Source organism: Lithobates pipiens, unplaced genomic scaffold, assembly GCF_037356315.1.
Source record: "Lithobates pipiens isolate NorthernLeopardFrog02 unplaced genomic scaffold, aLitPip1_a1.2 Scaffold_30, whole genome shotgun sequence".
Lineage (NCBI taxonomy): Eukaryota > Metazoa > Chordata > Amphibia > Anura > Ranidae > Lithobates > Lithobates pipiens.
In genome coordinates, this window is record NW_027507791.1 from 81,150,111 (window position 1) to 81,166,385 (window position 16,275).

At 41.9% G+C, this 16,275-nt stretch overlaps 1 protein-coding gene across 3 annotated transcripts in view; it reads left to right on the forward strand.

Annotated features, from left to right (window-relative positions):
- The window catches only part of AKT1 (AKT serine/threonine kinase 1), a 261,968-nt gene that overhangs the window by 164,703 nt on the left and 80,990 nt on the right, over positions 1 to 16,275 (forward strand). For all 3 annotated transcript variants that reach the window (XM_077464503.1, XM_077464501.1, XM_077464502.1), the window contains 2 exons: positions 1,463 to 1,574; positions 15,309 to 15,456. In XM_077464503.1, coding sequence (XP_077320629.1) covers positions 1,463 to 1,574; positions 15,309 to 15,456 — 260 coding nt within the window. The remainder of the gene's footprint in view (positions 1 to 1,462; positions 1,575 to 15,308; positions 15,457 to 16,275) is intronic.

Consider the following 16,275-nt stretch of genomic DNA (forward strand, 5'->3'; position numbering starts at 1 on the left):
AAAAAGGATTACAACAATACTAATCAAGTAAGGAGATATCTATAAGCAGTGTTCATTGGGGTTTTTTATGCTGATTTACATGGGACAAAGTTGTCGGGGAGGGTTTACAACCACTTTAACCACTTGCCGACCAGCGCACGACGATGTACGTCGACAGAATGGCACGGGCAGGCAAATGGGCGTACATTTACGTCCCTTTAAATTTGCCCCCCTGCCATCGGGAGCGCGCCGCCGGCGGCGCGCTCCCGCGCTGGTCGGGACCCCCGTGAGTCTGGTCGCGGGACCCGCGGACTCGGTCGCCGCAGGCAGCCCTGTGATCATCTCACGGAGCGGCCGAATGGAGAAGTGCCGTTTTTAAACAACATTTCTCCATTCTGCCTAGCAACTAGTGACGCTGATCTCTGCTCCATGTGATTGGAGCAGAGATCAGTGTTCACTAAATGAAAGCCCAACCCCCCCCCACAGTTAGTAACACATCCCTAGGAACACTTAACCCCTACACTGCCACCCACTGGTTAACCCCTTCACTGCCAGTGTCATTTACACAGGAATCGCTGCATTTATATAGCAGTGATTACTGTATAAATGACAATGGTCTCAAAAATGTGTCAAAAATGTCCGATGGGTCCCCCACAATGTCGCAGTCACAATAAAAATCGCTGATCGCCGCCATTACTAGTAAAAAAAAATAATAAAAAATTAATAATAAAAATGCTATAAAACTATCCCTATTTTGTAAACGCTATAACTTTTGCGCAAACCAATCAATAATCGCTTATTGCGTTTTTTTCTTTACCAAAAATATGTAGAAGAATACGTATCGGCCTAAACTGAGGGAAAAAAAATGTTTTTTTATATATTTTTGGGGGATATTTATTATAACAAAAAGTAAAAAATAATGAGTTTTTTTCAAAATTGACGCTCTATTTTTGTTTATAGTGCAAAAAATAAAAACCGCAGAGGTGATCAAATACCACCAAAAGAAAGCTCTATTTGTGGGGAAAAAAGGACGTCAATTTTGTTTGGGAGCCACGTCGCACGACCGCGCAATTGTCCGTTAAAGCGACGCAGTGCCGAATCGCAAAAAGTGGTCTGGTCTTTGACCAGCAAATTGGTCCGGTCTGAAAGTGGTTAACACAGCTTATTGGTGGAACCAACCCTATATGAAACGTGATGTTTTCTTGTGTCCTTTTATATAGCCTGGTTTAGATAAGGTAACAAAACGCATGATCTCTTCAGGTGAGGATAAGGCCTGGCTCTCGTAATTTTGCTGCAGCACTGCTTGAAGTATTTTGTTTATTTTGTGATCATCCAAAAATGTTACTGTTTCTTTCAAAGATACTATTGTGCCGCTGATGTTCTTCGTCTTTGCTAAGTTTAATAAAGACAAATGATTGTTTAAAGATGCTCAGGAACCTTTTTTTTTTTTTTTTTACCCCCCCTCCCCCTTCTCATGTGATAGAATGTCAACTTATGAAGACAGAACGACCAAAACCAAACACATTCATCATCCGATGTCTCCAGTGGACCACAGTTATAGAAAGAACGTTTCACGTCGATTCTCCTGAGGAGAGGTAATACTTTCTTTCATATTTAAAGAAGAATTCTTTTGTAATTAAGAGCTGGGAGTTTTCGAAGACATGAGCTGTTGGAAGTGGCTAAATACAAGCAATTTTTAATGACATTTTTACTGTAGAAGAGGAAGTAGTATGTAAATGAGAGGCTCTTTAGTAGCTGAAGCCCTCAGACACTTTGTGCTTTCTCCATTACGTTATGGTGGATGGTAAACCTCATTCAGAGCAGTCAAAGTCCACTTCTATGATGGAAGAGGAGCTTGTATTGAGTTGGGATTTGCATATTGATTGCTTCACGTTTTAAGGCCATCCGTGTGCCAGTCATTTTGTTTTTGTTACAGAGATGCACATGAGCATTCTGTTTTAGTGCCAGGAGCCTGTTCAGACCAGTAAAGCATAGATTTGATTTATATAGTGTTAAAGCAGAAGTTAAGTTCTCAATTTATATTTTTCCCATATGGAAGCTCACCTTAAAACTATTCCATTTGGTCAGATCCATCAAAAACCTTGAATAGAGGATTTTTTTTCCAAATTTATTTTGCAGCTCATTTAGGAGTCTGTGCAATGGTCTTGGCATCCTTTATTGCCGTAATCTGCTTTTTACTATGCTTGGGTGACATTACGTCCTCCTGCAAGATATACCATAGCAAAACTGATGTTGAAGGGACGCTTGGGTTTCTTCAGTGGTTAGGCATGGGATTTCGCTGTGATGTCAGTGGTGGGTGGGCTCAGATTAAATGGAAAGTCAGGCTCCATAGGTTTCTAAGATGGCCCTGGCTTCAGAATGCAGGGTTGCTGCATGGCCTGCAGTGTCATCGTTAAAGTAGTATTGTGGGATTTTTTTTTTTTTTAAGATTTAAATGCTGACTTAAAGCTGTATTAAACCTAAAAACAAACCTTTTTTTAGATGTGATGGCTGTATTCTCTTTTTTAGGCTTTCTTTCTTCTATTTTCATCTGATGAAATGGCCAGTAAGTCTGTTTTTGTTAAAAGAACAAGCTCTTTTCTTATGTATCAGTTACAGGACAGAGACAAACCATTTAACACTAGCCTGGGTGCTTACAATAATCCGCTTTTATTTCTTCCTCTAAAAGCTTGATCCCAAAAAAAAGTTTGCTGTAACTAACTATAAAGTGTGAGCTGGAGTTCAGCTTCAGTTTGTTAGTATATCTAAATCTACTAGTACATTTAACACGCCCCTCTCCCCAGACTGAAAATGCTGCTGTCTGCGGGGCCTTCTGTGCTCCTTCAACCAGAGTGGGGGCACTCTAATACAGTGTGTTACTGGCAAGATTATCAGGTGATAATAAAGGGGGAAAAAAAAAGTCTAACCAAAGAAAATGAATGCAGCCGCTACATCTAATTGGTAAGCTTATAGATTAGGGCTTACAAGTATGGGGTAAATTATATGTTGGGTGTTAATTAGTTGATTGGTTTGGCTATGTGTTTGGGTTTAGCTGACTGTATTTTCTAAGATCATCATAGGAGCTACTATTGCTCACGTCCTCTAGAAACTTTGAGTTGCTTGGCTGCAATGTTGACCCTTTGGCTTCAGCACTTTGGGTCAGACAAGTAACAAGCATATAGAAAGCAAAGAAGGAAGTCCTTATCTGTATTCATATTCTGAATTTAAGGTATTGAAGCAAGAGTCAACCAGGGAGCAGAGGGTGGGGCCAAGCTGAGCTCTGTCTGTCAATGGACACATAGACCGTGGCTAGGGAGTGGATGCGCATAAGTGCTCCCTATAGCAAGCAGCTTGCTATAGTGGGCACTCGACAGGAGGAAAAGGAGCCAGGGGTGCTGGCAGGGGATCCAAGAAGAGGAAAATCAATGTTTTTGCACAAAGCAGGTAAATATAAAATTGTGTATTTAAAAAGAAAATATGGTTTTACAACCACTTTATGGTTTAATATTGGCGGTTAATTGTTCTGTCACCATGGAGAGGTGATAAGTTGGGGACGTTTTTGGGCACTGTTATACCACATACCTGGTCCGTCACCTTGGTCTTCAAGTGGTTGTACCGGTATGATGCCTGCAGCTGCATGCATCATCCCAGTTACTGTTTTTTTTTTTTTTTTTATAGGCGGCTGTCGGCTCTCTTGTAATAGCTTTCGGAGCAGCTAACTAGCTACTAGATTGCTGTTACAAGCAGCGGGAGGGGATGTTCCCTCCCTCCTGCTGCCTTCTGCGGCTTGCCCGGCTCTCCCTTCCCACTGGGAGACCCAAGCTACCAGCCAGTGTGTCCGCCTGGCTAGTCGGACACCCAAACATAGCCGTCATCAGCTTTGATTGTGTCTGCGCTATGGTAACTTGAAAGCGATGACATTCGAATGTCATTGGCGCCATTTAAAAAAATCAAAAGTATTCAAAAACACTGATCTTGGTGCAGAGGAGAGATTTGGGGTTTTATTGACCCCAGATTTCTCCATAAAAAGCCCCTGTCACGTGCCTAATGCTGTCATAAGGATGTTGTGTAAAAAAAAAAAAAAAAAAAAAAATGAAAGCATTAGTGTAAAAAAAAAAAATTAAAAAAAATTAACGTGCCCTCGCCTCCCGTGCTTGCACGCAAAGGCGAACGCATGCGTTGGTCCCTCATGTATGCAGACATCGATCGTCCCACACATTATCCCTGCGTACGTATGATCACAGGCAGTAATAATAGCACCAGACCTCCTCTGTAAATCTAAAGTGGAAACCTATAAAGGCTTTTAAATCATCGGCTATGGATAGTAAAATGTATGTTTGTCGCTGCTGCATGGGCGTGTGCAATTTTAAAGTGTGACATGTTTGGTATCTAGTTACACATTGTAACATCATCTTTTATATTTGACAAAAAGATTGAGTTATGTATTTTTTTTGCATTCAATTTAATAAAGTGTATTTTTTACAAAAGGATTGTGTTTGATAAACCGCTGCGCAAATACTGTGTGGCATGACAAAAAATTGCAAAACCCACCAATGTATTCTCTAGTAACTCTGCTTTAAAAAAATAATATAATGTCTGGGGGTTCTAAGTAATCGGTAAAAAACGGATTGTTACATATAAACAAATGGTGCCAGAAAAAGCCTGGTCCTGTAGTATTAAAACTAGCCAGGTTAGTGTGCACAGTGAATGCTGTAAGGTAGGCCATACACGGTGTGAATTGAATTTCATTCCTGCAACCACGGGTTGCAGGAAAAAAAATTGCATGATTTCCTCCATCAACACAATCAGCACTGACAGGGGAATCCCTCCTGAGCAATTCTCTTCTCCCGGTAGGGTAGTCGTCCCTGCTGGGAGAAGACTGTGATTATCGCTAGCGGCTATCGCACCCGTTGGTAACAATCGCAAGAGAATCGAGCAGGCTGGTTGTACCCAGGTTAATCAAGCAACTTTGTCCATTGAGCCTGCCCATTAACGGTTCATATCTTGGTTGATTCATGCTGAATTGTCCGAGATCTGAACAGTGTATGGCTGGCCTAAGTAAAGATATGATGGACAGCGGTTGGTGCCTGCCTTTCACTTTTCTTGCCAGTTTAGAAACTTTAATACAGATTTTAAACTCTGGACCCTGCAGTCCCTTGAAGCTTTACCGATTTCCATTATTCAGTACTGGTTTTGTCTGATATCACACAGTCTGCTGTGCCTTTCATGAACATGCATAAAAGGTCTAAACTCAGAGTTACAGGACATAGACCTGGGTCCTTCCTGTGCTGGTGGGCAGTAGAAAAACTGGGGGTACCCGGTAGAAACGCACATAGACACGGTGACAATATAGAGGCGCAATGCTGATAACCTCCTAGATGTTAAAAACTGCTCTAGATCATAAGCTTTTCTACTTCCAGAAATATAATGACTTCACAAGGAAGCAGCCAGTCTTGTTTGTCCTGTAGATCTTTATGAAGCCGTTTCCTTCAAACCACAGGACTGTGCCCGTCTAGGCCTATTGATGATGTCCCTCTATCCAGCTGTTCTGATGTAGAATGCTGGTGTAATCTCAGAAGAGCAGACGAGATCTGAGCCCTGCATGGTGCTCCAACAAGGACAATTGGGAGGAGGTGGCAGAGGGATGCCGGGAAGCAGACAGACAAAACCATGATCTCATACTGGCCCTTTTGAAGACCTGTTTGGTGGCGTGTTTGCTGCAGCTCTGAAGTTTCACTGGCTGTGTAAATTAGGCAGAATAATGCCAGCTAATCACGAAGCAACGGTTACAAATGAATGGCCGGAGCAAGGCAGAGACCTTGTGCTTCCTGATTGCTGTTGTGTCTAGACAAGCAGAAAGGAGGCTGAACAAAATCTGCCAGAACAAGTGGCATGTTTGGAGTTTTTACAGTGTGGCGTATATAAAAGGCATAGAAAAATGGTTAGACAATTCTATTTGATTAAAGGCTAAATACAGTGGTTTGGTTATTGCACCGCGTTATAGGAACAGACTTGGCATTACTAAATCCACAACAGTAAAATCCTTGTTTTATGCAGTAAAATCAAGCATGCTTGTTATACTCACTGTGGAACCTAAGGGGTTAACCCTCCACATTGTGTAAAAAGGCTGTTTGATCCTGTCTTCTCTGATCCTCTCCTCCTTCCACTGTCCGCAATCCATCTGCTGATGCTACAGAGCCTTGAGGGTACTCTGCACATGCTCAGTTTGGTGTGTATTGCTAGAGTTTTTTTGGAAGGGTGCATGTGATCAGCACAGGGCCAATGTCTATTGTCCAGACATAGGGTCAGGGGTCCTGCAGCCTCATAGGACAGTCAGAGGAGAATGAAAACTCCTCCTACACGCTTTAACCAGTGCTCGGCCAGACACTGATAGAATTCACCAGACTGCTATATACTAGGGATGAGAAAATATATTTATCAGTTTATATTTACTAAAATGATTTTAGTTCTGTGTACTGTGGGAGACCAGATATAGTTAATGCAGGGTCCTGGGTTTAGTAATATTTTAAAGGAAATCTGTGCTCATTGAGCAAATCCATGACCTGCCTCTGTTTCTGAAAATACTAGTTACCATTAAAACCATGTGGTTTTAATGCTTACTTTTGAATGTGTTTGGAACAAGTATGCTGATTAAGTGTTTTTTCTTCACTGGCTGCATACTTGTTCTCGGTTAGAGACTCGGAGCATTAAAGATCTCATTAAACTACCATTTGCAAAATGTGTTGAGAAATGACAGCCTTCATAGTTACATAGTTAGTAAGGTTGAATGAAGACACCAGTCCAACCTGAGTGAGTGTCTACAATTGTCCCCATCCCTGTACATTGCACAATCACATCAGTCCCTACCCTCAAGGAGCCCACAAACCAAGGTCCCCATTCAAAAAAAGGGGGCCAATTTTGGACAGAAGCCAATTAGCCTACCTGCATGTCTTTGGAGTGTGGGAGGAAACTGGAGTACCCGGAGGAAGCCCACGCAGGAGAACATGCAAACTCCAGGCAGGTAGTGTTGTGGTTGGGATTCGAACCAGTGACCCTTTTTACTGCTAGGCAAGAGTGCTGACCAATATACCACTGTGCTGCCCATGTTTGCTTAGTGCAGGTTTCTTTGACTATATCTAGTGCACAGGTATTGGAGGATAGGTGTTTAAGTGACCAATGGCTTTGTCCTTGCAGAGCAAAGGAAAAGGGTCAATTAACTCCCCCCCCCCCCTTTCCCTGCAGTACAATGATTACCTCTTTTTGCTTTTCCTACACTCTATTCAGCCGCTGGGAACAAAGTGAAATCCACAGATTTTTGGGCTATCAGTAATGTGACTCATTCCCCTTATCCCATGTGACAGCACTAGGTGCCTTGTGATTGGCCTAGTCCTGTCACATAGTTTTGGCAAAGAAGTCCATAGCTCGGTGCAAGCTCCGGCACGTCAGGTTGGAGCTCATACAGTGCTTTTTCTCCCAGACCTAGTGGTGGAATTAAGCAGTGCAGGAGTTATATTCTGCTTTAACTGTAAGTGGTTTGATCCACCTGACTGTGCTATTGGAGAGGACTTTGTAAATTATGGAATTGAATAGACAGAAATGACCGGTTTTCCCGGAGTTCAGCTTTAATGCACTTTGTGCTCTTTTATTAAACAAACCAACAACTTTGTACATTTCATGACTTGAGTATACGGTATTAAAAAGTAATTATTATTGACAGCTAATCGGGTCCAGAAGTACATTTGCAGACAAGCATCCTAAGATACTTGTATGTTATGCTGAGAAGGAACATATGAATACAGATGGAACCTACACTGGTGCACCAGATTTGGATCTGTCATTATGAATTAAATTTGTCTTTTTTTTCCCCTTCATCACTTGTAAGCGGTTTGTCCCAGAAATGTCTGAGTTTGTAGCGTTTGACTCCTGTCCCTCTTCTTCATTTGCATAAAAAGCCAGTGGCATTAAGTATGACAAAACCAAGTTGTCACTTTCATAGTATAAAAACATAAAGTATCTTGTAATTGACATTATATTACTCATATAATATAATTATATCATTATATTACAGTCCAGTGTCAGTACCAGTTGCCATCTTTCTGTAGTATATTGTAACCTGACAAGCTGTTTTATATGATCTGTTCATTACATGTCACGCTGGCTGGTATTAGCGGTAGGAGCATTAGAGTGGTACTTTTTTTTTTGTCTACACTGTCACCTTGATATACAATGAAAGTTCTGATCTGCAAATACTTATTCTTATCTGCCACCTTCCTCCACCTACCCCTAGTAGTGGGTAGGGATTAGGGCTGAAACAACTAATCGATTAATCGACAACTAATCAATTATGAAATTAATAGATTACTATTTTCTTATTGATAAATCGGCCAGTAACATAATGAGGTTACAAATAATAAAATGAGCCCTTTTATAGTACAAAAAGAGAAAATAATCGCTACTGTAAATATTTCACAGTTCTACAGTAAAAAAAGTGAACACCTTACAGTAGTGATTATCTGTTTTGTTTTGTTTTGTTTTTGGTTTTTGTTTTTTTGTTTTGTTTTGTTTTTGTACTATAAAGGGCTAATTTTGGTTTTTCAACCTCATTATGTTACTGAGCATCTTAGACCTGGTTCACATCTATTGCCGCGTACACGCGATCGGACTATGGTCCGCCGGACAATTCGCCCGTGTGTGGGCCCCGGCGGAATTTTTCTTCCTAAAAGTCCAGCGGACTTGGAAAGAAGTCTTGACTCAAAATTGACAATCCACCCTTCTGCGTGCTAGTCCGCCAGACTTTTCAAATGAACGAACTTTCCCACACACAGAGTAATGTCCGTTCATTTTGAACGTGACTCCAGGTAGACGGGACTAGTGAAGGCGGTCAATGTCGCCGCCTCCATCGGCAAGATTGACACCTTGCTAGCCCCGTTGCCTGGTATAGATTTTAAGGGGAACCCCTACGCCGAAAAAACGGCATGGGGGTCCCCCCAAAGTCCATACCAGACCCTTATCCGAGCGCGCAGCCTGGTCGGTCAGGAAAAGGGGTGGGGACGAGCAAGCGTCCCCCCTTCCTGAACCGTACCAGGCTGCCTGCCCTCAACATGGGGGCATGGGTGCTTTGGGGAAGGGGGGGGCGCCCTGCGGCAGCGACATCGACGAACGAGAAGACCGGGCCAACACTAGTAAAAGATCTGGAAGAAGATAGTGGAGGCCCGGCAGAAGAACCGAAGAGCGGGACAAGACCCCCAAAGTTGGAAGCATACCCCTGGACGGCGGCGACGACTAAGGAGAAAGCTGGGCTCCTCCGCTAACAAATGGGCGGCAAAAGAGCAGAAGATAGCGGAGGAGCCTGGCAAGAAGACTCCCGAAGTTGGAAGAAGACCCCCGGAGCTGTCTAATAAACTACTTTAAAAACCTATGTTTTTTTTTTATTGACCCTTTTACTCCCAGGTGAATGGGTAGGGGTACATCGTACCCCATACTCATTCACATAGGGTGGGGGACCGGGATCTGAGGGCCCCCTTAATAAAGGGGGCCCCCGGATTCCGATAAGCCCCCTGCCCGCAGACCCCGACAACCACCGGCCAGGTTTGTCGGGAAGAGGCCCTTGTCCTCATCAACATGGGGACAAGGTGTTTTGGGGTGGGGGGCTGCAGGAGGCCCCCCATGTTGAGGGCACGCCGCCTGATCTGGTTCTGGGGTGGGGGGGGCACTTGCTCGTCCCCACCCCCTTTCCTGACCGGCCGGGCTGCGTGCTCGGATAAGGGTCTGGTATGGACTTTGGGGGGACCCCCATGCCGTTTTTTCGGCGTAGGGGTTCCCCCTAAAATCCATGCCAGGCGACGGGGCTGGCAAGGTGTCAATCTCGGCGACATTGACCTCCTTCGCTAGTCCCGTCTACCTGGAGTCGCGCTCAAAATGAACGGACTTTACTCCGTGTGTGGGCAAGTCCATTCATTTGAAAAGTCCGGCGGACCTCCGCCATAAGTCCGGCGGGTTGTCCGCCGGACCTAGTCTGCCGGAAAAGTCCAGTCGTACGTGGGCAAGTCCCCTTGTTCGGAAAGTCCAATCGTGTGTACGCGGCATAAGTGTGTTTTGGTGCTTTTTGCAGAAACGCACTACAGTTAATTGATATGGTTTCCTCTGGGACACGTTCACATCTATGCCTTGTGTATTTGGAAAGGGTCAGGGACTCTTTTTATTTTTTTTATTTATTTTTTTTAACACAAAATGTTGTTTTTTTTTGTTTCAATATACTTCAGTGGAGAAGTTGCAGAAAAACATGTAATGTGTTTTTGCAGAAATTTTTTTTTTTAATCTGCCCAACAACAAATTGGCCAAAAAAAAAAAAAAAAAAACGCAAACCGCAGCAAAATCACGTGCTCACAAATCAAACTGCACAGCAAAAAGCACTGTAGAAGCAGATCAAAAGCAAACTGCATAGGTGTTTACTGAGCCTTATGCTGGCCACACGATCAATTTTCAGATGAGAATATTCAGACGAAAAATCTTTGTACATTCGCTAAATGAAAGAATGTTTGAAATTTTCACTTGGTTTTTAACATTCGGTTTTTAAAATGAATGTAATTTCTGAATTAAAACCACACACAGTCTGAAAATTCATTTGACCAAGAAGTTTTCTATTTCCAAATTTTCCCATCACTGTGGTTGAAAATGAACGTCGATTTGACCCCGCTAGCGATTTGAAAATTGAACGAATGTTCCTAAAATTAAATTTTTTTTATTTTATTTTTTTTTGAAGGAAGACATTTTTTTTTTTGATCTGAGTCTGATGATATTTACCAGATTCACCCTATAATAGTATATACAGTATATCTCCTCTAATCGTATATACAGTATATATCCTCTAATAGTATATACAGTATATCTCTTCTGTCTGTTGTTCTCAGAGTGTATTTGATATTTTGCTCCCTAACCTTATAGTTGGTTATTTATATTTACCACTGCATAGAGATATTTAAGAATAAATTGCCATTTTTTTTAAACTTTACATATTAACTAAATTGTACACCACACCTTTTTTTTTTTTTTTTTTTTTTTAGGATATTAAATGATTAATCGAAACAATAATTGGCCTACTAATCGATTATGAAAATAATCATTAGTTGCAGCCCTAGTAGGGATAATGTTCAGGTTTGCCATTTCCATGTGTTTGAGATGAATCTTGCAAGATTCTAGGTCTTAGAAAATATTTGTGCAGATATGCTGGGAGAATTATTTTATTTTTTTCCTTTTAACCACTGAATAGCCTTTTGAACTATGGCCAGCAGGCTTAGAAGGTGGCCACTAATGAGGCTTTTGGTTAAGCCACCCCCTCTCTAGAAATGGTGGGTACAGAGCAACGACACTGTCAGTAAATTGGGTTCTGTTTTTAGGAAAGCTTTTTTTTTTTTTTTTTTTTCTTTGGAGGCTTTTAGGTATTTAATTTTATTTTGTATATTTTGTTCTGCATGGCTTACCTTTAAAGCGGGTTGTAAACTGCAAGGCAATGGCATAATGTGCTAGTATGAATCGCATCACGTTGGAACAAAGCCCTCCAGCCCTGTAATGTCACCGCTGAGAGGGCTAACATGTTCACCCTGTCTTTCTTCTGGGTTTGCGTGCTATGGCTATGGCGCACGGGAGCGCTCGGTTCTGGCACAAAGCTCTGAAGTTCCGGCAAGGTATAGCGGACCTTCAGAGCGCATGTGCCAGTGATGTCACTGGCTGCATGCTTGGTAAATATCTCCTAAACGGTGCTTGTTTAGTTGATATTCATTTTGCCTACAGGTAAGCCTTATTATAGGCATACCTGTAGGTAAAAATGATCAAGCGGTGTTTACAACCACTTTAAAGAAAAATGGGCTTTTGTTTCAGGAGTGGTATTTTGGGGATGCTGTAGCTTTTTTCTTTCCTTTTTTATTTATTTATTTTTTCTTCACTATAATGGGTAATTTTGTAAGTTTGGGGTGCTCAAAGTGGAGCACTCCATACTAACAATTTATTCTTTGATCTGCCTTTTCTTCGTAACACACCACTGCATAATTTTACATGATGTGTTAAAACTTGCCCATGGGACTTTTTTGCAGGCCATGAAACACAAAGATTTTAAATCTAAAAATCAACTTTTATTTTAACATATCAAAGTAAAATGATTTTAAGACCAGGAAATTCACCAGGAACAGTGTTTGGGGTCACTCAAAGTGGAGCACTCCATACTAATCATTTGTTCATAACACACCACTGTATAATTTTACAGAAAAATAGGTGCAAGAACAATGTGCACCTAAACAACCTCCTCGTATATTAATACTAGCAATCATCGCACTCCTTATTCCCATAGATAAAATATAAGTTGGCCATACACCAGTTAGGCCTGTTATCCCTGATTAAAACTGACTTGCTGCTGGACAATTTTACATTGTTGAATCCCATACAGTATTTAAATTCTTATAGTAAATCCCATGCCTTTGCTCTGTGTCTTCATCTCAATTCTTATGGAAGGCATAATTGTAAATAGAACGGTTTTGCGTCAGCGATCAGATGGCCTCTTTGAACTACTGGCCAATTTCTATCTGCCAGCTAAAATGGGACAGTTTTTATTGATCAATGCTACATTCAAGGCATGTCTCTAGTAATGACTGTTAAAGTTAGCAATGTGCTTAAAAGTCAGGTCTCAACTGATCTTTCAAGCCCTGAAATGATGACTGGTGTCTGCTGATGAGATATGCAGCACCGAGGAACTGAAGATCTAAATAGAGGCTAAAGATGGCCAGAGACTCCTGGAATTTCACCAATTCATGCTGAGGTGGCCAAAATTCAAGTCATGGATAGCCCTCCCAGCATCCCTAAGATTGACAAACTTTGACAGAAAAAATCAAAGGTGTCGGGTGCATAATTATGGGCTGAACAGTGACTGCATCCTGCCCAATGCATTCATTGTTCATGTAGTCAGACAACCGCAGGTGCTAGCTGTCTAAAGTCTTCCAGTCTTGTGGTTTACACCCCTCTACTGCTAGTGGCATACCTAGCCTACTTGACACCGGCCCACACTTTATATTCCTTCTCTCACACTATCCATGTATATCAATCTTGTTGATAGTAATAATAATATTTAGATTGAACAAAGCACAAAAAATAGCAGGCATCAGTGGCTAGTGTTTAATAGTGTGCACCTTTTGTTGGAGATAAAAGTAGCATGCTTTGATAAAGACAGGCCCTTAGGGGTCTAAATTTGAGTAGTATACAGGACCACATTCTCAGGACTTCTTTGTAGGATATAGAGCTCGGCGGTCAGGACAAGGATAGGATAGGATCTATAGGACTAGATGCCTCCTTTCATACAGTGGTCTATGTACCCCCTTCATGGCGGACTGGGTGTTCCTGCTATATGGTAGGCATGTTGCCCCATTTTTATTTTATTTTTTTCAATCAAAAAGGGTTTTATTGATTACATTCAAAATATTCACAAGCAGTACGGTCCTACATTCTTTTTCTCCACAGTTAACCTTATACTCGAGATTCAATAAACTAAAGCAGAGCAAATGTTTTTTAGCACCATACAGATATCTATATGTTGCCCCATTTGTAGTGGTCAGCGTGTGCCGCTTTTTATTATGGTCCGTGTGCCCTTTTTTGTGGTGTCTGCTCCCTTTGTATATTGGTTAGTGCGTGCCCCATATTGATTATTGCTCCCCCTTTCATTGGTGGTTAGTAGGAGCAAAGTGTATACATGTAGAAAGTAAAAACTTCATGCTCATGGGACTTTTTTGCAGGCCATGAAACACAAAAAATGTAAAATAGAAAAATCATCAACTGTATTTGAACATATACAAGTAAAATAGGTTCGACAAGAAAATGCACCAGGAACAGTGGTTTTTAATAAATGATTTTATTTTTTACACTTTTCCATATTTGGAAAGCTTTTCCATAAAGAAAGCCATCGGTAATTGTGCTCATCAGGGAAGAAAGATGGAATCCATCATAAATCTCAACGCGTTTCATGAAACATAGTTCATTTCATCAGGAGTTTTTTTAATGTGAACCATGTTTCACAAAACACATTGAGATTGAAGTATGGAAATTCTTTTTTTTTTTTTTAAAACTCTTCTTCGGCATTTCTCGGTTTTTAACTAATTTTACTTTTATATGTTAAAAAGTTGATGATTTTTATATTTTTACATTTTTGTGTTTCATGACTTCTGAAAACATCCCAGGAGCAATTAGTTTTCAATTCTTTGTAGGTTTTTTGGATGGAGAAATGTATGCCTCTGTACTACACCCAGCGACTCAATGTCTATACATGTGTATACACCTGAGTAGCACTGCACAGATCCCACGACTCTTTATGTAGTATAGGGGAAGTCCTTGACAGTGAGTTGCTCTGCGTATCAATCGACCCATCAAGGAGCCTGCGGTGCATTCCAGCCCAATAGTGTATGCGTGAAGCCAAGCACCACTATATGGCAGTACCCGGTCTGGATTGCAACCCTTCAGGTACGCCATTGGTTGACACTCATTTCCTGGTTCATTATAAATCCGCATTATTCTACAATGAGCATGCAGCGTATGTAGCGGAGTGCTCACTAAAAATAATAGAAGTGTGTTTTTAGACCCCTTTCACACCAGGGCGTTTTGCAGGCGCTATAGCGTTAGAAATAGCGCCTGCAATCCGCACTAAAGAAGCTGCACCATTGTGTGTAGTGTGAAAGCCCCGAGGGCTTTCACACTACAGTGGTGCGCTGGCAGGACGTCAGAAAAAAGTCCTACCAGCAGCTTCTTTGGAGCGGTGTGTTTACCGCTCCTCCACCGCTGCTCCCCATTGAAATCAATGGGGCAGCGCTGTAATGCCGCCGGCAAAACGCCGCTATTGCGGCGTATTGCCGGCGGTTTTAACCCTTTCGCGCCCGCTAGCGGGGGTAAAAGTGCCCCGCTAGCAGACGAAATGCGCCGCAAATACGGCGGTAAAACGCCGCTAAAAATAGCGGCGTTTTACCGCCGACGCTATCAGCGGTGTGGTGTGAAAGGGGTCTTAGGAATGGCCAAAATTAGCAATCCTTTGAGATGCCTCGAGTTTCCCTTTCCGCACATAAAAGCCCATCCTATTTTTTAGGGGGTAAATTTGCAAGTTTCAGAACTGAGGCTTCACACAAACGGTAGCTTTCAAAAATAAGTTAATGAGCTGACAGGTGAAAATAAAAATAATTTAAAAAGATAAGCAGCCCTCTGTGAGTAAGTGAAAGGTCTTTAATTCAGAATTTATTCCTCACCTAACGCTATATAATGGATTTTTCACCTCTCCTGATCCCCGTTTTCTCATCTTCCTCCAGAGAAGAATGGATAAAAGCCATCCAGGCAGTAGCCGACAGCCTTAAGAAACAAGAAGAAGAAATTATGGATTTTAGGTCTGGCTCACCGAGCGATAACTCCGGTGCAGAAGAAATGGAAGTTTCTCTTTCAAAACCAAAACACAAAGTAGTAAGTTTGTTACCCAACCTTTGTATCTCTTGTCCTTGATGTTTATGGTTTTAAATGTTGGTAGATGTACCTGTATTAAGTGGTGTAGTGATGTTTAAATTGCCATGAGCGAAATATATGGGATGCCATTGCTGGCTTTCTGACTGTCTTTTCAGTACAGATTGAGAGACTCAGAACAAGCATGTGACAAATGATGAAGAAAAGATGGAATTTCTCGACTCCTAAGCTGCCCAAACAGATTCCTCCCCCCACCCATTTGGATAGCCGAATCTCCCACTACTGGAGCACTGGCGGCTGACAGAATTCAGTGGGTGCTGTCAGACTGTCCAGTCACTGTTTGACCGGCAATTATGCACTCTGCTGCTTCTGTTTTCGGACCGAAGGATGTCAGGCAGTAGGGGGGCAATGGGGCCACCCACTGCTTGAATTTCATCCGCTTCATCGGAAACTGGCAAAAATTGGATTGTTGTGGCCAGCTTTATGCTTGTTCCCGGTTATATTGAAGCCAATCAGCATAATAGCTGGGGAACTAGTATCTTAAGAAGGCGCTTGGCAGTGGCAGGCTAGATGCTTCTCTGATGACAGATATACTTACACTTTAAGTGAATCTATACTCCAGTTGTAATTAAAAGCTATAGTAACAGCCTTGTTTTGGATGGGAAACATGCTGCTAAAAGTTCTTTATTGCTGCATATAAAACTAAACAATTGCATTTATTTTCTTGCTATTAATGATATTTACAGTCCTAATTACTATAGGATAGTATGGTATGTTGATCTAGGCCAGGGGTCAGCAACCTGTAGCTCGCGCTCTACCAGT